The sequence below is a fragment of the Melanotaenia boesemani genome, chromosome 10, assembly GCF_017639745.1.
Source record: "Melanotaenia boesemani isolate fMelBoe1 chromosome 10, fMelBoe1.pri, whole genome shotgun sequence".
Taxonomy (NCBI): Eukaryota; Metazoa; Chordata; class Actinopteri; order Atheriniformes; family Melanotaeniidae; genus Melanotaenia; species Melanotaenia boesemani.
In genome coordinates this window covers 13,156,849-13,179,997 of record NC_055691.1, presented here as the reverse complement: position 1 = coordinate 13,179,997, position 23,149 = coordinate 13,156,849, and the positions used below count along the sequence as shown (strand labels likewise).

The 23,149-nt window shown below is 41.9% G+C and overlaps 1 protein-coding gene across 1 annotated transcript in view; it reads left to right on the top strand.

The window, feature by feature from the left end:
- Window positions 1–3,636: 3,636 nt before the first annotated feature.
- Window positions 3,637–23,149, top strand: part of trhr2 (thyrotropin releasing hormone receptor 2) — a 73,333-nt gene continuing 53,820 nt past the window's right edge. The window contains exons 1-2 of the mRNA XM_041996106.1: window positions 3,637–3,718; window positions 20,292–20,960. Coding sequence (XP_041852040.1) covers window positions 20,578–20,960 — 383 coding nt within the window. The 5' untranslated portion in view covers window positions 3,637–3,718; window positions 20,292–20,577. The remainder of the gene's footprint in view (window positions 3,719–20,291; window positions 20,961–23,149) is intronic.

Below are 23,149 nucleotides of genomic sequence, written 5' to 3'. Positions count from 1 at the left end.
ATCCCCCTACTACCACACCAGGATCCAGTCTACCACCATTACCAGACCACAACTGATCCCCCTACTACTGCACCAGGATCCTGTCTACCACCATTACCAGACCACAACCGATCCCCCTACTACCACACCAGGATCCAGTCTATCACCACCACCAGACACTAGACCAGAACTGATCCCCCTACTACCGCATCAGGATCCAGTCTACCACATTACCAGACCAGAACCAATCCCCCTACTACCGCACCAGGATCCAGTCTACCACTGCCACCAGATGACAACTGATCCCCCTACTACCACACCAGGATACGGTCTACCACCATTACCAGACCACAACCGATCCCCCTACTACCACACCAGGATCCTGTCTACCACCATTACCAGACCACAACCGATCCCCCTACTACCACACCAGGATCCAGTCTATCACCACCACCAGACACTAGACCAGAACTGATCCCCCTACTACCGCATCAGGATCCAGTCTACCACATTACCAGACCAGAACCAATCCCCCTACTACCGCACCAGGATCCAGTCTACCACTGCCACCAGATGACAACTGATCCCCCTACTACCACACCAGAATACGGTCTACCACCACCACCAGACAGTAGACCAGAACCGATCCCACCACTACCACACCGGGATCCAGTCTACCACCATCACCAGACCACAACTAATCCCCCTACTACCACACCAGGATCCAGTCTACCACCATCACCAGACTGTAGACCAGAACCGATCCCCCTACTACCACACCAGGATCGAGTTTATCACCACCACCAGACAGTAGACCAGAACCGATCCTCTTACTACTGCACCAGGATCCAGTCTATCACCGCCACCAGACAGTAGACCAGAACCGATTCCACTACTACTGCACCAGGATCCAATTAACCACCATCACCAGACCAGAACCGATCCCACTACTACCACACCAGGGAAGAGTCTACCTCCATCACCAGACCAGAACCGATCCCTCTACTACCACACCAGGATCCAGTCTACCACCATCACCAGACCAGAACCGATCCCTCTACTACCACACCAGGATCCAGTCTACCACCATCACTAGACAGTAGACCAGAACCGATACTCCTACTACCACACCAGGATCCAGTCTATCACCGCCACCAAACAGTAGACCAGAACCGATCCCCATATTACTGCACCAGGACCCAGTCTACCACCACCACCAGACAGTAGACCAGAACCGATCTCCCTACTATCACACCAGGATCCAAACCAACCAACTTATCTTTCTTTGGATCTTTATCATTTGCTGATCAAGATTATTCATGTAATGTTGTTTTAGTTATCATGTCTCTCTGATGCTTGTTGTCCATCCAATCAACTGGACCTATCTATCCGTGATTACCCCTACACACAAACATGGTCACACACTGAATCTCATAATTTCACATAGTTTTCCAATGTTTATCTCAAAAGTACTGCACACTTGCATTTCAGACCACCTTCCCGTTATAGATGTTAATTCACAGCTCCTTCACCTCCAACTACATTCCTGGTCCCAGGAACTGTTTATTTTCCTCTTTTTTTGGCAGGTCGGTAGGAACACATCCGGCAACACCACACTGAACACGGGGTCCCTCAAGTATGTATGCTGAGCCCCCTCCTCTTCACTCTGCTGACCCACAACTGCATACCGTCGCAGAGCTCCAACCTCCTCATCAAGTTTGCAGATGACATGGCTATGGTGGGTCTCATCAGCAACAAGGACTACAGACTACAGGAGCGAGGTGAACCGCCTGGCCTTGTGGTGCGAACACAACAATCTCTCTCTGAACGTGGAGAAGATAAAGGAGATGGTTGTGGACTTCAGGAGAACAGCCCCCAGCATGCACCTCTGACCATCAATGTTGCTACGGTGTAGAAAGTGAGCAGCACCAATTTCCTGGGTGTACAAGTCACAGAGGACCTCTCCTAGATCATCAACACCACATCACTGGACAAGAAAGCCAACCAGCACCTCTACTTCCTCCGCAACCTGAGGAAAGCTAGAGACCTGCCCCCATCATGTTCACTTCTACAGAGGCACCATGGAGAGCGTCCGGACCAGCGGCATCACCGTGTGGTGCAGGAAGACCCTCCAACGCATTGTGAGAACAGCTGAGAAGATAGTTGGTGCCTCTCTCCCCTCCCTGCACACATCTCCACCTCTCTTCACCCGTTAAGCCCTCTGCATGTAGAGAGATCCCACCCACCTGCCACACAGCTTCTTCAGCCTGCTGCCGTCAGGAAGGAGAATGCGGAGCCTGCGAACCAGGACCAGGACCAGGATCGGTGTTTTGCCGAAAAAAGCACCCCTGCTGTGAAAAGCAGAAGAAATGGAAGAAATAATAGGACCAGGACCAACAGGGACAGATTTACTGAGGGGGTGCATATAGGGGGTGCCGGGTCTGCCAGGATGTGCACCCCTTTCTATATCTGACTCCAAATCACTTGCAGCCCCCAAATTCACAACAGTTATTGCTGATCATGGTATGAGCATACTCTGAAAAGATCAAAGTGCTGAGACTAACAGGGACATGGGGAGTGCATATTCTGGCAGACTGCCCTGCCAGAATATGCACCCCCCCGAATAAATCTGTCCCTGTTAGTCTTATTATTCTGTGTGACCATATACAGATCACTTAAGCATCAGTGTAGACCGATGATATATATGATAGACAGATGATTTTTTTTTCTTTTTAGCAGCAGGTTAGTTAGCCTGGTTATTACCTGATATTTATGCCACACATTTTTAGACACATGCTCTCTCTCTCTCTCTCTCTCTCTCTCTGTCCGCTGGTTGGAGCGTGCGCACTTGCGTGAGCTCGCTTACCTGTCTTTGCACATCTGGGCTGAAGAGAATTATGAGCGCACGACCATGTACAGTCTGAAATGACACGCCGTCATTTAAAAAAGGAAAATAAAATCAGGCCGTTTAGTTTTTCAACTCTGTCTCTGAGCCTGGATGGAAGAAATGTTCAGAGACGCAGCCTGACCTTGATGAAGTTAGCTTCTGATCTGTCCTGTACAAAAAGGGAAAATCCATTGCTTTTTGGGGACCCAGACCACAAGAACCAGGTCCTGCTGAAAAACTACCACTTATGATGTTCAAATCTGTGGTAGGATTGGATGGATGGCTGGATGAATGGATGAATGGATGGATGGATGGATAAATAGAGGGATGGATGGATGGATAGAGGGATGGATGGATGGATGGATGGATGGATGGAAGGATTGATGAATGTAGGGATGGATGATGGATGGATGGATGGATGGATGGATGGATGGATGGATGGATGGATGGATAGAGGGATAGAAGGATGGATGGATGGATGGATGGATGGATAGATGATGGATGGATGGATAAATAGAGGGATGGACGGATGGATGGATGGATGGATGGATGGATGGTGTGTTATCAGAGCTACTGTGATAAAAATCTGCTTGACTGAAGCTGGTTTTTTCCTTCCCACCACTTTAAAAGCAGGTTGTGGTGTTTTATTGTGAAGGCTGCGGTGCTGTTTCCTGTGAGAGAGAGTGACGCTGCTCAGTCTGTAATGACTCTGTGAGAGCTTGTCTAGGAGGCAGCAGTCGCAGCGGTGCTGCCGAGCAGCCTCTGACTCCACACACGAGGAAAGAAGCCATCAGCGGAGGGGAGAGCGTGTTGAAGAGGATCTTGGATGCAGCTGATGGGAAGGCTGGAAAGGTAAATACCTGCCATTTAAAATTACAAGATTACCTGCAACCTGCTGGAGAGAGCAAGATATTTTTAATCTTTTCATTTTTCCCGGTGAGTTTAAATCTGGAAATGAGTGAAATGTGAGTTGAAGTCTTGGGTTATGATTTAGATAATTTACCTATCTGTCCCAAAACATTTCTTCTAACTTAGTAAGAAATATTTTTAAGGAAATCCTGCCGCTGTCTTTTCCCTTCAGTGTTTGGGGAATTCTGTGACCGATTTAAGGACAGAATTCCCAAAGCAGCTGCTGGTCAGCCAGACTGATCAGTGCAGCAGCTCCAGGTTGGAAACTTCAACTCCTCACCTGTCTGCTGATCCCCGCTGGCTTAGATTTAACTAGATTTCACTCCAATAAGGAAATCCATGAGGCAAAATTGAACTGAGGCAGGAAACATGGAGGCCAGTGGTGACCTGATCTATCTATCTATCTATCTATCTATCTATCTATCTATCTATCTATCTATCTATCTATCCATCCATCCATCCATCCATCCATCCATCCATCCATCCATCCATCCATCCATCCATCCATCCATCATCCCTCCATCCATTTTTAAAAGTTGACTTTTGTTATAAGGATTTAATGTTGGAACCAGAGTTGTGTCTTAGTGAACAGAAACAGGGTCTGTCTACAGCACTGTGTCGACTCAAAAGAAGAAAAAGAAAAAGAATTAAGAGAAGAAGAGGAAGGATATTTTATTTAAAAATGTCCCTTATTGACCAACTTCATCACATAACCGCCAGTTTAAAATGAAGGAGGAGGTTTTTCTGAGGAAACTGGGTGTGGAAGGACTTATAGAGTGTTGTGAGATTATTTTTGTGAACCCTGCACCATTGATTTGGGTCCTTTGGCAGGTTTTTTAAAGCCAACAGTCTGAAACCTGGGTTTCAAGATGGACAGCGATTTTAAACTGGATAGTCAAATCAGCTCTGTAGTGCAGTCCAGCTTTTTCCACATCAGGCAGCTTACTAAGGTCAAACCTTTTCTTAAAAAACAACACTTTGAAACAGTAATCCATGCCTTCATTACATCTCGGCTGGATTATTGTAATTCTCTTTATTTTGGAGTTAGCCAGTCCTCCCTCGCATGTCTCCAGTAGGTGCAAAATGCAGCTGCACGCCTCCTAGCTGGAGTACGTAAGAGGGAGCACATAACCCCCATCCTGGCCTCCCTTCACTGGCTGCCAGTTCACTACAGAGTTCATTTTAAGATTCTTTTATTTGTTTTTAAATCTTTAAATGGTCTGGCACCTCCTTACCTCTCGGAGCTACTCCACCCCTACGCTCCTGCTCGGTGCCTCAGGTCAGCTGACCTGCTGCTCCTGGACGTACCGAGGTCCAAACGGAAGCTCGGGGGGACCGTGCTTTTTCAGTCGCTGGTCCAAAACTGTGGAATGAGCTCCCTCTCCACATTAGACAAGCTTCTGCATTGTCTATTTTTAAAACTCATCTTAAAACCCATTTTTATTCTTTGGCTTTCAGCCCAGTATGAGACTGTTCCTGTTTTAGTGTGCAGTGGTTTGTTTTATTTATTGGTTTTATTTGTTTATAATTTGTTTATTCTTTTAAAATTGCTTATTTTTTTAAAACTGTTTTAAAAACAATGAACAATTATTTTATTATATTTTATGATATTATTGATTTCCTGGTTGATTTTTGTACTTTATGTGTTGCTTTGTCCATTTATGTACAGCACTTTGTTTCAGCTGTGGTTGTTTTAAAGGGCTATATAAATAAAGTTGAGTTGAGATTATCTGATAGAAATGCTCTCTCAAGGGAAGTCAAATATCAGGTTTTTCTCCAAATAACACTGCTGCTGAAATATCATCCTTTAGCACGTAGAATTGTGAGATTCTCAGCTGCTTCCATCTCCATACGACTTCTTGTTTCGGGAGGACTATTATCCTACACCTCACTGGATTTTCTGTCCAGTCTTGCGTGAAGAAGGGCCTCAGTACAACTGTCTCTGCCACTGACGTGTCTGGATGAAGTGTGATGAAAATTAACATGAAATAACTAAATGCCACCACTTTCATAGACAAATGAAGACATTAATGTTGGGTCTAAAAAGAGCTTCAGTGAGCCATGTCCAAAGGCCCACGAATGCTGGATACAGAAGATGGATACGCAGACGGACAGCTTTGTCTGTCTTCTGCGTCGGTTGTATGCAGGATTTGGTCCGTTTTCAGGGATCTTAGCTATCCGTTGCTTGATGCAGAGGATGGAGCGATACCACCGGAAATCACAGGAGCATAGCTGACATGTGACCAGTAGAAAACCTGTGACCTGTAGAAAATGTGCAAGTTTTGATGAAAGACTGTATATGAGTGTTTAGGGCGTGTTGGGCGGTTGGAAACATCTTCATAGCGACACATTACCGCTGCTAAACAGTGTCTGAAACTGGCGTTGGCTTGTGGGACTGAATTCTGAACTCAGCACTGCCCTCTAGTGGAAGAAATGACTTATCTACCATGGCAACATAAAGCACGTATGGCAGTATGAGGACGGTGACGTAAGACAATGTTTGAAATGGACGTCGCTGTTTATGTATGTATGAGAGCAGAAATGGTCCTTCAAAAGCCAAAAGAAAAGCATACCCAAAGTAAATTTAAAGCTGTTGTTGAACCATTTAGAGAACAGGCATGTTTGAGAGCACTTTTGAGAGAAATCCTCGCTGTTTACGTTTATACTGGAGCAGAAATGGGCCTTAAGAAGCTAATTTCTGTTGAGGTTCCCTGCAAGAGTTCATACATTCCATGACTCTCAGCTGGTGGTCTCACATAAAACCTTCTGGATTTTTTCCTTTTTCCTAGTGAAATGTCTCAGTCCACAGTCTGAGACACGGTAAGAAACCTCGGTGTTATTTATCTAAAAACACCCACCGCCTTCTAGTACCGGGTCGTCCTCTTCATCAGGACTGCCTTCTGGTACTGCGTCGTCCTCTTCACTCGGACCACCTTCTAGTACCGGGTGGATCGTTCTGGTCCAGACAACTGTTGCTTAGTGGATATTTTCTCTTTTTCAGACCTGGAAACCCTAGCAAGTCATCTTCACCACATCTACATTCCTACTGTATTTTCTGGACTATAAGTCACACATTTTTTTTATAGTTTGCCTGGTCTTGTGACTTATAGTCAGGTGCGACTTATATAAATAATTTACCATTTTTTACAAATGTTATATCATAAATTCATTGACGTGAAGACGGAGTAAACGTTACTGTCTATAGCCACGAGAGGGTGCTTTAGGTTTGTGATAACTACAGTATTTGCTGTTTCTGTAACACTGAAATAACTACAACATTAACTAAAGCATTAATTTAACCCTTTATCAGGCAAGTGACAGTTTTTGATCACTTCCGCAGCCCTCCTAAATGATGTCACCGTGGCTTTTCGCACGCTTATAGAATAACGTGGTCTGGCCGGGGCAGTCATTGGGGATCAAGCTTGTCACAGTTCGCGCCATTGTGTGATCTGACCAATCAGCATGAAACTTTAGTTTTCCGGAAGCTGAAAACGCCGGTTCTGCTGCTCGATCCCCTCCACTTTTACTGTTGATCTTTAAAACGAACCATGGTAAGTTCATGAAACTCTCACATTACATTGTTGAAAAGTAGGGCTGCATAACTGCGTTTATGTTGTTTGTGTCAGACTTAATTAATTTCTGTGAAATTATTGCGTGAAAAACAGTAATCATATTTGATCAGACGCCCTAAACAGGTAAAAGTAGACCATTGTTTTTAGTCATATGCCCTGTTCGTCTAGTAAACTATACTTCTCTGAATTTTTATATATAAAAAAAACATTATAACTTCAGATAATATATCACAATCTTGCCAAATGCTTATAAGACATTTCACAATGATTTACTAAGAAATATAACCCACTTGCATAAGTTATATAGCTACAAACAGTGACTAAGACGGGTTTTGGATAGATTTTGTATAAAGTTTTGTAACATTTGTTATTTTATATCCAGATTGTACTACTATTTTTAACATTATTTTAATATATGTCATTTATGATATCATTATTATTAAAGCATTTAAAGTATACAGTTTATTATCATTCATGATTATAGTTATAGTAATATAATATATATATTATATTACTTATATATATAATATATTAAACATTATAATATCAATATTAATAGAATTATTTACCTTTTCATTTGCAGATCTCTAAATTATTACATGGTTGCTGTTGTTTCAGCCCATCCGGACATCAATGACGATGATGAAGAGGAGGAAGATAATTCAGTAATTAATCCTGATTGTCTCCCAGTTGGCCATAACACTCCCATCACAAGACACATGGGTCTTCCAGCCAAGAGGAAGCGCATGCAACCTGCAGTGGAGGTGCTTGGGGATAATAATGATGATGATGATGAAGACAAAGATGAGCAGGCTGCACCACAGTGCCCCAACAAACCCCACAAGCTGACACCCAGACCCACCACCTGGAGAAAAACTGACCTGAGCAATGCTGCTCTGCCTGAGTACCGGGACTCTGGCCCCAGTTTTATTAAAAATGCTTTTGGGTACTTTACCCACAATTCAGCCCACAATTTATAAGGCATATATCACACTAACCTACATGCCACCCAGAAGGCCATAAATACAACCTTCACCACCAATGATGACAAGATTATGACATTTGTGGGCATTCTTAGCTACATGGGTGTTGTGGAGCTGCCATCTATTGATGACTACTGGACTATGAACACCAGGATCCCTCAAGTTGCCAACCTTGTCAAATAAAGGTTCAGGTTCCTCAGAAGGCTTGTCCACTTTAACGACAACACCATCGCCTCTGGCACCACTGACCGCATCTTCAAGATCCGGCCATTGTTCACATTCCTCAGTGCTGCCTTCAGGATTGAGCAGCAGACCTCAAAGCAATTAGTGGATGAGGTTGCCTACAAAGGAAAGACAGCTGGGAACCTGAGGCAGTACATAAAACACAAACCTGACAAGTGGGGTTTTAAGTTGTTTGCCAGGGCCTCTAGGATGGATTTGTCCATGACATGGTCCTGTACCAGAACAAAACCACGCTGGAGCACCACGGTGTCCCTCTGATGCCCTAACAGAGAGCCATGGGGGCCACCAGCCAGATTGTCTCCGTCCTGGCCAGTCCTATGTCGCCCTCCGCCGCCATAGCCATCTTTGCTGACATCTTTTTCACCAGCATGGAGCTTGTTCGGTACCTGAAAACCCACTGCAGGTACACCAAAACTGCAAGGGACAATAGAATTGGGCATCCTCCCCTCAAGTCCATCACAGAGATGGAGAGAAAGGCTGTCCCTCGTGGCAACTGTCACTATGTCACCAGTTACAATGGGATCATGGTACTGAGATGGAAGGAAAACAAAGTTCTCACTCTGCTGACATGAGGGTGGAACCCATGTCCTCTGTGTACAGGTGATTGTTTTCCATGTTTTTGTTGTTCCTGTAGATGCTATCTCTGTAGCTGTTATTACTTAGCTATTTATTTTTATACATTTCTATTCAGTTGATTTTTTAAATATATTTTATTCTTATGTTTTGAGATGCTGCAACACTCAAATAGGGAAACAATGTCTTGTCTTAGGTTCTCCAGCAAGTCCACAATGAGGGAACCTGTAACGCAGACTCAGCTGAGACATAGGCAGTTTACCCCTTTGTATTGAGAAGCACAATACCAGGAAAGACCAGGGTGTAAACAGACCTGGAAGAGTCGGTTGGGAGATGAGGCGCGTGGAGCAGAGAAGGGGTGAGTCCATAGAGTGCGTTGGTTAAGATCCCACAATCACTAAGAGCAGGAAGGCTCCTTATATCTATTGTGGGACAGGTGAATCCAATAGGTCCTGATGAAGATGAGCTGATCAGGACCAGCTGTGGCAGATCAGGGAACTGCAGAAGACTGCAGGAGGCTGAGCTCCCTGACAGAACCTGTGAGCTGTTATCAAGAGCTACAACACCAACATGGGTGGCATTAATAAGAGTGACATGTTGGTGCATCTCTACCACACCTACATGACGTCTAAGAGGTGGGATATCCAGCCTTGCTATTACGAATGCCTGGCTGATCTACAGGCAGGACTGAAAGGAGCTTAGAGTGGGCAGACAGTCACTGAAAAGCTTCTGGATTAAGGTGTTCCGTATGCCTCCAGCCAAAGGCCAGCCATGTCTTGCTCAGGAAGAAGCTCCGAGAGTCTGAGAACCACTGCTGACATTCCCAATCATTCCCAATCATCCCAATCATTTAACTTAGAAATAAATTTAATTATTTGTAATATAGTGGAAAATAGAAAATAACAATAGAAAATTAAATCATTTAGAATATTTCTATATTCTATGTACAACATTCTAGAACAGGGTGCTTGTGTTGGGGCAGGGATACAATACAAATGTGCAGGACTGCGGACCCCAATTACAGACCTGTTGTAAAACGTTAGCATCACATTAGCATGTTGCTTTTTTTTTCAGGGGATATCGCTGCCACACCCCCATTGAGTCCGTGCAGTATGACCACTCCTTGTTCAACGTCCCTGTGTGGACAACCCGGCAAGCCTGCAAGCAGTGCAGCCAGAGGGACAACATTATGAGGTCCAATGTGCTCTGTGGGATTTGCAAAGTCCACCTCTGCCTAAATTTAGGTACCATAAGCCAAAAGCAACAAGCTAATGTGATGCTAACGTTTTACGACAGGTGTGTTATTGGGGTCCGCAGTCCTGCACATTTGTATTGTATCCCTGCCCCAACACAAGCACCCTGTTCTAGAATGTTGTACATAGAATATAGAAATATTCTAAATGATTTAATTTTCTATTGTTATTTTCTATTTTCTACTATATTACAGATAATTAAATTTATTTCTAAATTAAATGATTTGTTATATAGTAGAATATATGACTTATACTAATGTATAGTTGTAATTTTTATTTAAATATTTTATACTATATCATATATTTTATAATATATATATATATATATATATATATATATGTGTGTGTGTGTGTGTGTGTGTGTGTGTGTATGTAATTTATGATTTATCATGCTGATGTATATTTGTAATGTTATATTTATTTATTTAACACTATCTCATACATTTTTCTATTAAATATATATATATGTTATATAATATAGATATATTTTCAGACATATTTAATTATCATTTACAATATTAATGTATATTTGTAATATATTTGTTATTTATATGTTCATACTGTCTTATCTATCTTTCTATTAACATTTCATTATATTTTAAGTATTTTCAAGGTATTTAAATGTATTTAATGTACTGTTTTGTTAATAAATGTTTTACAATGTTCTGTGATGTTTTAAAAGTATGTTTATTAAACTTTGAGGTTTTTTCAGCATTTTGTTCTATATACTCATTTTATTTTTTATTTTTTTATTTTTTACTAGAATAGGGCGAGTGATTTATTTTAAATCACTTTGTTTCATTTCATTTTCAACATTAGACAAAATTTTTTTAAAACGTAATGACAGATTGTAGGTCTTTTTACACACCAGAAAACACTTTAAGATTAAAACTTTTCATTTCAAAGCATTTCAATGAGTGTCCTATAAAGGGTTAAAAGCAGCTAAGAAAGACTGAACACAAACACAATGCTCCAAGAAGAAACTCCTGCTCTGCAGATTCCACACTGCAGGTAGTAAAACATGCAGCTGCAAAGGGTAGAAGAGCAGCAGGCGGCTCAGAAATGACTCAGAGGATGAAGAACTGAATGGATTCAGTGATGTGGAATGAGATGGGGAGGCTGGTTAACCTGCTTACCGGTAACTGGCTTGTTATGCTCACTGAGCCTATCCAGCCTCCAGGGGGGTATTCCACGAAGATGGATTAAGGGAAAGCTAGGCTTATCTTGATAAGTCTGGCTCATTTAAGAGAGAGTTCCGTTCCATCAATGTGGCTTATGTGAATGCCCGCTGAGTAACCATGGTAACTTGTGCACCAGAACTAGCCTGCTCGGGGGCAGACTAACATTCAAGCTTAGCTTAGCTGTGTCTCATAGGTCTGATACAGACTTCCAAAAGAAAGTTCCACCTGGTAGAATGCTGCACTCCCGTCCTCATTCTGGCATAAAAGTAAAAAATAAATAAATAAAACTTGTTATCATATCACTACTTTGATTGTCTTGAATAATCAATAAATCTTTCAGCACCAATGTAACTAAAGAAACGCAACTATACAAGTACTGAACACGAAATTAAATGAAAAGGAACATGGTATTCATTAAACTAATGAATACCTTAGACTCCAGAGGAGTCAGTGTCTCACCAGCCATGAACCTCACCACACGTCACTGATCTTCATCAGCATTCTTTGTTCAGCTGCAGAGAAAATGACAGCTCTCGGCTTGCTCTCTTTTTCTGCAGCTCCTCTTTTCCACCATCCACTCGTCAGGGCTTCTTACGTTGGCCAGGCTATGTAAGCCTCGCTTGAATTAGGCTCAAGTAGATGCAGCTGAAATGTATTAGTGGAACGGCTTGAGCCTTAATTCAGAGATGGTGTTAATTCAAGCGAGGCTTTCTTGATACAGCCTGGCTTACTTTAGCTACGTTCGTGGCATACCACCAGGCCACTAATCAAAAACCAAATCTTCACCAATCAGTTCTCTCAAATTTCAGACCAGTTTCCCATCTGTCTTTTCTCTCTAAGGTTCCAGAAAAGCTTGTCTTCACACAACTATAGTCATTTTTGGATCAAAACCATATTTTTGAGAAACTCCAATCTGGTTTCAGAGTGCACCAGTCACCAAGTCTGCACTGTTAAAAGTGCAGAAAGACCTCCTGCTGTCCTTGGATGCTAAAAATCAGGACCCATGCTGCAGTGGTTCAGGTCATACCTAGGAGACAGAACTTTCTCCATAATGATCAACGATCTCTCCACTTCTTCAGCTCCACTGTCCCCTGGTGTGCCACAGGGTTCCATTATGGGCCTGGTTCTATTTTCATTGTACATGCTGCCCTTAGGTTCTGGAGAATCCCGACCATCCTCTTCACCACACTGGTCAGACTGTGGAACTCCTTCTCTACCAGACTGAGATGCTCCGCTGGTGTACGGACCAATACAAGAAACCTGTCAATCCCGCTGATCAATAAGTCAGCTCGGCTTAGACACCAGGCTCTACCTGCTGCTTCTATACAACACATTTTATTCTACTTTTTAAATTATATTTTGATTTGTACATATTTTTTCTTACATTTGATTTTGCACATCCTTATTAAAATGTATATACTCCTATAGTCTATTCCTCTAACTCATTCTCTCTTGCTCTGTTGATTAGTACATGTACATAGATTTGTATAGTTTGTTTATTATCTGGTAAATAGATTTGTATGTGTGTTTTGCTGCTTTATTTTATTTGTTATCTTAGCCTTTCTATCCATCCATCCATCCATCCATCCATACAACTCTCCAGACCAGACACACAGTTCATCCAAATGTGTCTGCATGACATTACTTTCACAAAAACATCCTCTGTCTAAATCAGCCAGAGACTGAATTCATCCTCTTGTGCCTACAGCTTAACGAACTCAGCTCCAGATTTCAAACCTCTGACCATCCATGTCACCCATGCTGTCAGGAATCTTGCAGCAATTTTGGACAATAATTTTATACTCAATAACCAAATAGACTGTGGTCAGCACAAGTTTCTTTCAGCTTCGCCTGTTGGCCAAAGTCAAACCTATGGGGCTATTATTGTAGCAATATTATCTACAAATCCGTGTTGAAAGTCACAAATGCATACAGAGAGTCGTGTATCCGTATCTTAATTTGTGTGTGCACAGTTGGATTCACAAATGTGTAAATAAATCCACAAATGTGTGATGAGATTTCTGTGTCTGTACAAGAATCTGCAAATGTGTAAAACAACTTGTGTGTAACCCGGTTTGCAAATGTGTAAAAAAATTCCACAAATCTGTATTTAAAGTTGCAAATGTGTAGACCAATCTGTAAATGCGTGCTAAGATCTGCACATGTGCAGACCGATCTGTATCCACAGAGAGACATGAATGCCTGGAGTATTTCAGCTACAAGACCCAGAAATACAGACAAATCGCTGGTTACGAGTCAAGCAGCTTCTGGATTGGTTCTCTCTACACACGTGGATTTTGCTACACTTGTTCCGTGAGAAATCCACAAATGCGTGTCAGGATTCGTATCCGTAACGCTTGGGTTTGCGTGCCCTGACCGCTGGCTCACAGGCTGCCTCACTCCGGCTGCCGTTGGTTCGCTTGCTCTACTTCTACTGAGTGCGCGCGAGTTTCACCAGGGCAGGAAAGATGGCGGTGGCTGCTAATAGCGAGACGGATCAGATGTTTGGGGCCACAGATAATCCGTGGGTAAGTGACGTTCAGATTTTAAAAACAAATACAATGTAACATATATAATGAAATACAAATGTGAAGTTATGGAAAGGCTATTAATTTGGTAATTAGTAATGCAAGTGAACAGGGCTATTTGCCTCTAGCCGTTAGCTCTGCCATTCATGATCTTAGAAGTCACAAATATGTTCGATTGTATAGCATTCTTTGTGAATTTGGTGTAATTGTTAAGTCAAACCTCCGTTACATCTTAAAATATGGCAAATACAGCATTTTCCAACGCTGGTCCTGGTACTCTTATACTACATGTTGTAAATGTCTCCCCCCCTCAAACACTCATGATTCAAATGAGTGGGTTGTTATTAGGCTTTTGAAGTTCTTGATGATAAGTTGATCATTTGAATCAGGTGTGTTGGAAGAGTGACACATTTAAAACATGCAGGATAGTGGGCTTCGAGGACTAAATAAAGTTTTTCAGTTTTAGCTACTCTATTCCATTCGATTCTGTTTACTGTCATACTTGGACCGTGATTGTGGGTCTGCCAGGTCCTGGATCTGTACCAGAGGCAGTCTGCAATTAAAACAGTGGGCTAATAATTTACATCTTTCATTAGCTGCACAGTTACCGGTAGTTGGTGCAGAAAAACATTTCAATGAACATATTTTTTTTCTTTTTTTATTAGTAATTAACTTAAGTGGGCTCTAATATTAGAATTTTACCATGCCTTTAGTATGTTTAGAAAGTCAAAATTGATATAGTGTACTGTAAAAGAGTTGTATGTTAAACTAATGTCTTATCTTTTCTGTTTGATAGATTTTACTGCGACACAACATTCTTGAGAGGCTACATTCTCGACTGCTCCACATTTTAAATCACAGACCATTAGATTTGGACCGTATGGAATTTGTGTGCACTCAAGACCTTGTTTTCTGCAGTGCCGTTTCAAGCAATATTGGCATTCCAGTGTGTATAATGGACACACTGTCTGAACTGTGTAGGTTGATCAGGGATGAAAAGGAGCATGCCCAAAATCTCCAATCAAATCTTCTGGTACAAATGGGCACAGGTCATGCTGGACGTCCCAAGATTAACTTTAGTCAAGAGTACCTTCAGTATCTTCTTGGAATTCCCTTATCCGTCACAACTATTGCAAGATTGTTGGGAGTGTCAAGACATACAATCCACAGAAGACTGTCAGAAAACAACATGTCAGTGGCTTCACTGTATAGTCAAATGACAGATGATGAGTTGGATTCCATGGTCACAGACATAAAGATGACAATGCCACACTGTGGTTACAGAATGATAAAAGGGGCCCTTAAAGCCAGGGGTCACGTGGTTCAGTGGGAACGGGTAAGGGCTGCAATGCACCGGGTGGACACCATAGGTGTACTGACAAGACTGACTTCAATGGGATGTGTTGTAAGACGCTCATATTCTGTGCCCTGTCCAAGGTCTCTCATCCATATTGACACCAACCACAAACTGATCAGGTAAGAATGATCTTGTGTGTATACAGTTGTATAAAGTAATCTCAATTAAAAAATCTCAATTTTAACCTTGGCCAATTTATATATTTATTTTCATTTCTCTTTGTCTCTCTATCTCTACAGATATAACATTGTTATTTTTGGCGGCATAGATGGGTATTCCAGGAAGGTAGGTTTGTGTTAAAATTGAATGCAATTATTATGGCAAGTCTATTTTTTTGATCATGTATGATATTTGATTCAGTTATTTTGAATATCATGATTAAATGGATAATTATATTCTTTAAAATTTATCCTTTTATTCTATATTTTAGTCTATATATATATATATATATCAGTCTGTGTGATGTAGTTTACCGATCTTTGTATATTTACACAATGTATATGTATGCTTTTATAAAACATGATACACTTTATTATAGAATTGTGAACAGATTTCATTGTCATTCCCACTATGGTTTTGTCCCGAACAAGTCTATAGTTATATAGCATGAATATCAGAAACAAACTATATAGAATAAAAGGATAAATTTTAAAGAATATAATTATCCATTTAATCATGATATTCAAAATAACTGAATCAAATATCATACATGATCAAAAAAATAGACTTGCCATAATAATTGCATTCAATTTTAACACAAACCTACCTTCCTGGAATACCCATCTATGCCGCCAAAAATAACAATGTTATATCTGTAGAGATAGAGAGACAAAGAGAAATGAAAATAAATATATAAATTGGCCAAGGTTAAAATTGAGATTTTTTAATTGAGATTACTTTATACAACTGTATACACACAAGATCATTCTTACCTGATCAGTTTGTGGTTGGTGTCAATATGGATGAGAGACCTTGGACAGGGCACAGAATATGAGCGTCTTACAACACATCCCATTGAAGTCAGTCTTGTCAGTACACCTATGGTGTCCACCCGGTGCATTGCAGCCCTTACCCGTTCCCACTGAACCACGTGACCCCTGGCTTTAAGGGCCCCTTTATCATTCTGTAACCACAGTGTGGCATTGTCATCTTTATGTCTGTGACCATGGAATCCAACTCATCATCTGTCATTTGACTATACAGTGAAGCCACTGACATGTTGTTTTCTGACAGTCTTCTGTGGATTGTATGTCTTGACACTCCCAACAATCTTGCAATAGTTGTGACGGATAAGGGAATTCCAAGAAGATACTGAAGGTACTCTTGACTAAAGTTAATCTTGGGACGTCCAGCATGACCTGTGCCCATTTGTACCAGAAGATTTGATTGGAGATTTTGGGCATGCTCCTTTTCATCCCTGATCAACCTACACAGTTCAGACAGTGTGTCCATTATACACACTGGAATGCCAATATTGCTTGAAACGGCACTGCAGAAAACAAGGTCTTGAGTGCACACAAATTCCATACGGTCCAAATCTAATGGTCTGTGATTTAAAATGTGGAGCAGTCGAGAATGTAGCCTCTCAAGAATGTTGTGTCGCAGTAAAATCTATCAAACAGAAAAGATAAGACATTAGTTTAACATACAACTCTTTTACAGTACACTATATCAATTTTGACTTTCTAAACATACTAAAGGCATGGTAAAATTCTAATATTAGAGCCCACTTAAGTTAATTACTAATAAAAAAAGAAAAAAAATATGTTCATTGAAATGTTTTTCTGCACCAACTACCGGTAACTGTGCAGCTAATGAAAGATGTAAATTATTAGCCCACTGTTTTAATTGCAGACTGCCTCTGGTACAGATCCAGGACCTGGCAGACCCACAATCACGGTCCAAGTATGACAGTAAACAGAATCGAATGGAATAGAGTAGCTAAAACTGAAAAACTTTATTTAGTCCTCGAAGCCCACTATCCTGCATGTTTTAAATGTGTCACTCTTCCAACACACCTGATTCAAATGATCAACTTATCATCAAGAACTTCAAAAGCCTAATAACAACCCACTCATTTGAATCATGAGTGTTTGAGGGGGGGAGACATTTACAACATGTAGTATAAGAGTACCAGGACCAGCGTTGGAAAATGCTGTATTTGCCATATTTTAAGATGTAACGGAGGTTTGACTTAACAATTACACCAAATTCACAAAGAATGCTATACAATCGAACATATTTGTGACTTCTAAGATCATGAATGGCAGAGCTAACGGCTAGAGGCAAATAGCCCTGTTCACTTGCATTACTAATTACCAAATTAATAGCCTTTCCATAACTTCACATTTGTATTTCATTATATATGTTACATTGTATTTGTTTTTAAAATCTGAACGTCACTTACCCACGGATTATCTGTGGCCCCAAACATCTGATCCGTCTCGCTATTAGCAGCCACCGCCATCTTTCCTGCCCTGGTGAAACTCGCGCGCACTCAGTAGAAGTAGAGCAAGCGAACCAACGGCAGCCGGAGTGAGGCAGCCTGTGAGCCAGCGGTCAGGGCACGCAAACCCAAGCGTTACGGATACGAATCCTGACACGCATTTGTGGATTTCTCACGGAACAAGTGTAGCAAAATCCACGTGTGTAGAGAGAACCAATCCAGAAGCTGCTTGACTCGTAACCAGCGATTTGTCTGTATTTCTGGGTCTTGTAGCTGAAATACTCCAGGCATTCATGTCTCTCTGTGGATACAGATCGGTCTGCACATGTGCAGATCTTAGCACGCATTTACAGATTGGTCTACACATTTGCAACTTTAAATACAGATTTGTGGAATTTTTTTACACATTTGCAAACCGGGTTACACACAAGTTGTTTTACACATTTGCAGATTCTTGTACAGACACAGAAATCTCATCACACATTTGTGGATTTATTTACACATTTGCGAATCCAACTGTGCACACACAAATTAAGATACGGATACACGACTCTCTGTATGCATTTGTGACTTTCAACACGGATTTGTAGATAATATTGCTACAATAATAGCCCCATACAAACCATTCTTCAGTCGTAAGGTCCTTGAAAAAACAAAAGGTCTTCCTCAGAATGGCGATGGAGAGGAATTTTCTTACTTACTCCAATTAAACTCTGAATTACATGTTAAGTTACTACCTTCATTTTTGCTGATTGATTTTTTTTTCTAAAGGAAATAAAGCTGAAGATATTGTAAGAACGCACTGAGAACCAAAATAAAACCCTATGATGATCAGGAGGTTCAGAGGAGGCTGCTTAGAGGAGACAGAAAACCAAGTGTGTAGTTGATGACCATGTGCAACTCTTTACTAGTCCTGTAATGGCTGCTTCCTCACACAGAATAATACACAGAGTCACATAGCTAAAGTTTTTCACACGTAGTCCATATCTACAGTAGTGGGGAAAAAGGATGGGATGGTCGGGATAACTGATGGGATGGTCGGGATAACTGATGGGATGGTGGGGAGAAAGGATGGGATGGCCGGGATAATGGATGGGATGGTGGGAAGAAAGGATGGGATGGTCGGGATAACGGATGTGATGGTGGGAAGAAAGGATGGAATGGTCGGGATAACGGATGGGATGGTTGGGATAACTGATGGGATTGTGGGGATAAAGGATGTGATGGTGGGGAGAAAGGATGGGATGGTCGGGATAATGGATGGGATGGTGGGAAGAAAGGATGGGATGGTCGGGATAACAGATGTGATGGTGGGAAGAAAGGATGGGATGGTCGGGATAACGGATGGGATGGTGGGAAGAAAGGATGGGATGGTTGAGATAACGGATGTGATGGTGGGAAGAAAGGATGGGATGGTTGGGATAACGGATGGGATGGTGGGAAGAAAGGATGGAATGGTCGGGATAACGGATGGGATGGTGGGAAGAAAGGATGGGATGGTTGAGATAACGGATGTGATGGTCGGGATAACTGATGGGATTGTGGGGATAAAGGATGTGATGGTGGGGAGAAAGGATGGGATGGTCGGGATAATGGATGGGATGGTGGGAAGAAAAGATGGGATGGTCGGGATAACAGATGTGATGGTGGGAAGAAAGGATGGGATGGTCGGGATAACGGATGGGATGGTAGGAAGAAAGGATGGGATGGTTGAGATAACGGATGTGATGGTGGGAAGAAAGGATGGGATGGTTGGGATAACGGGTGGGATGGTGGGAAGAAAGGATGGGATGGTTGAGATAACGGATGTGATGGTGGGGAGAAAGGATGGGATGGTCGGGATAACGGGTGGGATGGTCGGAATAATGAATGGGATGGTGGGGAGAAAGGATGGGATGGTGGGAAGAAAGGATGGGTTAGTGGAGAAAACAGATGGGCTGTGGGGATAACTGGTGGATTAGTATTTTTATGTTTTGATTTTATTATAAAAGACTGTGATTTTGTCTGTGAAAATCTCTAAACAAAATAAATGTTACTAAAAATCCTCTAAGTCAACGTTCACTAAACCTAGAGAAAAGAAAGGAAAACTCAATATACTTTCTAAAAGAGAGTTCAAATAATCCCGGATGAGCCACCCATTTATGATACAACCCTAAAACTTGTTCTCAGCATCAGGTAAAGAGTTTTTTTTTCCTGAATAAAAGTTAAACAAAACAAACAATCAAGACAACAGGATGAATCTCAGGCCTAACCCAAAGAAAAGAACTACAAGTAAAGAAGCACAAGATAAAGATAGACCAGAGAACTATAATCTACATGTGATTTTCTATGTAAAATCCCACATTTATTCAATTAACTGAACTCATTTCCCTATTTCCAGGTGGCTGATGGGCAGGTGAAGTTGAGTCTGGAAATCCTGGGATAAATCCACTGGTCTGAAGTGAACTTTGAGAGTGAAAGACAGAAGAAAACCAGGACAGCTCTCTTGTTTCTTCTGTCAGTGATCGATCATCTGGGGACTACCATTAGTCAAATTCATAATCTGACTTTAAATAAGAGACATATTTCTAAATGAAAAAAAAACCATGCCCACTTTTCAGAGTTTCAGCCTTTGTCACTAATCTTCGCTCATATAATCATCTTTGATTGACAAGCAGTCAGCAGACATGGCCGATAACATCAGCTCCAGAGTCGACACCCCAACCAACATCTCGCTGAGCTCCAACGTAGCCGTCACCCACTCACTAGAATACAAGACGGTGTCGGTCTTCCTGGTCCTGCTGGTGTGCGGGGTGGGCATTGTGGGCAACATCATGGTGGTGGTTGTAGTCCTGACCACGCGCCACATGAGAACACCTACCAACAGTTACCTGGTGAGTCTGGCCATAGCCGACCTGATGGTGCTGGTGGCGGCGGGACTGCCGAATGTGGCGGACAGTCTGACCGGAACATGGATCTTTGGAGATGCTGGATGCCTGGGAATTACTTACTTTCAGTACCTGGGAATTAACGCATCCTCCTGCTCCATCACCGCTTTCACTGTGGAAAGGTGAGGTTGAAGAATGATTTTGGATTTAGGTTGATTTAGCTCAGTTAGATAAAAACAGTAGTGGACATGTGATGTGATGTAATCTGGTTAATTTTGGTATGGTTAAAGCCTCACTACTAAATTTTCAGATTTTAACAGACTATTTTTGTATTGGTATCTAATGACTTTACTAAAATAACTGTTGTCACACCGGGCAGAGTCCCAGCAGCTCGATCAGAAGCTGGGGCCCAGCCCGCCGTTCGTAATCCTCCTGGGCAATGGACAATGCCGAGACGTTTAAGGGCATAACACTTTTATTAAGGTTCCACTCATAAGGCCACCAGGAACTCAACCAGATCTTACGCGCCACCAGAAGGTGCTAAATGTTCCCCCCTAACTACCGCCTGCCCTGTAAATCAACTCCTCCCATTAAAAGCACGATACACACTGGAAATAAAGCATGCAAAGAAAAGTCCACGCCACTGATATCCATTTCTAAAAGGAAAACCTGTTTAAACCTGTTTAAATGTTCCACACTGCAGGAAGGCAGATGTCACTACCAGCAGGAGCCGTTGAGTGGCCTCCCCTCCAGGTTAACCCATAAGAGCCCGGCATGACATATTTGTTACATACAGTTTCTGAGACATTTTGCTTCAATTTATGGTATAAACTTTGCGCAAAATCGTGTGGAACACAATCTGATACTCGTCTTCTGTCCCCTAAGAGACACCCAGAAGAAGAAAACCACATTATAATATTTTTAAAATATCACATGGTAATAAATGGTAGATATCCCCTCAAGAAAATGTTAATTTTTTTGTTACATTTTGTTAAAGGGCCAAATAAGGACTTCATATTAAAAATAATTGGACTTTTCTTACCATTTTTTCATGGGTCAGACCTTAGAGGATTCAAACAGTTAAACAAAAAGAAAAAAAAAGAATATAATAATAAAAAGAAAAAAAACTCGTACTGGTCGGACCACCCCCAACCAGGACACATACAAAAAAAAAAAAAAGGAGTCCCAATACCCAACGCCGGGGTAAAGTAAGTAGGCTTACCCTGCAGCCCAATCAGGCTCACTTCCCTTATGTGAAGGTCCTTGTGAGTCTCTTACACACCTCAAGCACAATCCAAACTAAATCAAAATTAAATCAATACAACATAATCCCAGTATAATTTAGCCATTTCCTGGAAGCATTAATATCTATCTGCCGTGGGTCCACATACATGGAAGCGGCCACAATTTTTTTATGGTGTCTCTGAATGGACAAAAAACTTGTAGTGTGTGAAGCTTTAAAACTGCAGCAGCAACTTTGTTGTATCATTTAAGATCAGCAACACCTTAAAAGCACCATAGAAGAAGACAGTACTCATGTAGTTACCTGTAGTGCAGTCATCACTGCACCCAAGGCCCCTGGATCCACTCACACATGAAAAGATCTTTATGTCTGGAAGAAGTTTGGCCTCTGACGGCCACCATACATTCACTGCATTGTATAACTATATAACTAACCACGATCCATCCATCTCTCCATTCATTTTCTTGCCACTTATCTGGGTTTGGGTTGTGATTATTTCACACACTTTAGACTATTTTAATTTATTTATTGTTTTTGTCAACATAAAATTCCAACAAAAATTAATTTAAATTACAAGTTGTGATTCACAAATATAGAAAAATCATAAAAGCCCACTCCAGCCAGCCTTAATGACTACCACCCCAGTGCCCTCACCTCTGAGCTCATGAACTGCTTCGAGACTGGTCAGAGGGCACATCCTCACTCCCCGAGTCTCTGGGTCCACTACAGTGCACTTAGCGGCCAAACAGATCCAGGGACGATGCCATATCCCAGATACTGAACACCACCCTCACCCAACTGGACAAGCACACAGAGGACTCTGTAAGGATGCTGTTCATTGGCTTTAGTTCAGCGTTCAACACTACAGCCCCACCACGCTCCAGGTGGTCCTGCAGTGTATCAGTCTGAGCCATTAGCGCTGTCAGCAGCTCCAGCAGGTCTGGAAAGCTGTGGAGACTCGCAGCAGGTTGGGGCAGCTGCAGGAAGTGCTGCTAGAGATTGCTGCTGCTACGATTTGAGTTGCTGTCTGTCGCCAGATGAGGATCAGCAGGTAAAGAATAAAGTCTGGGTTACTTTTACACCCCTCAGAAGCACAGATCCATCCTATTGCAGGAATATTTAATCAGA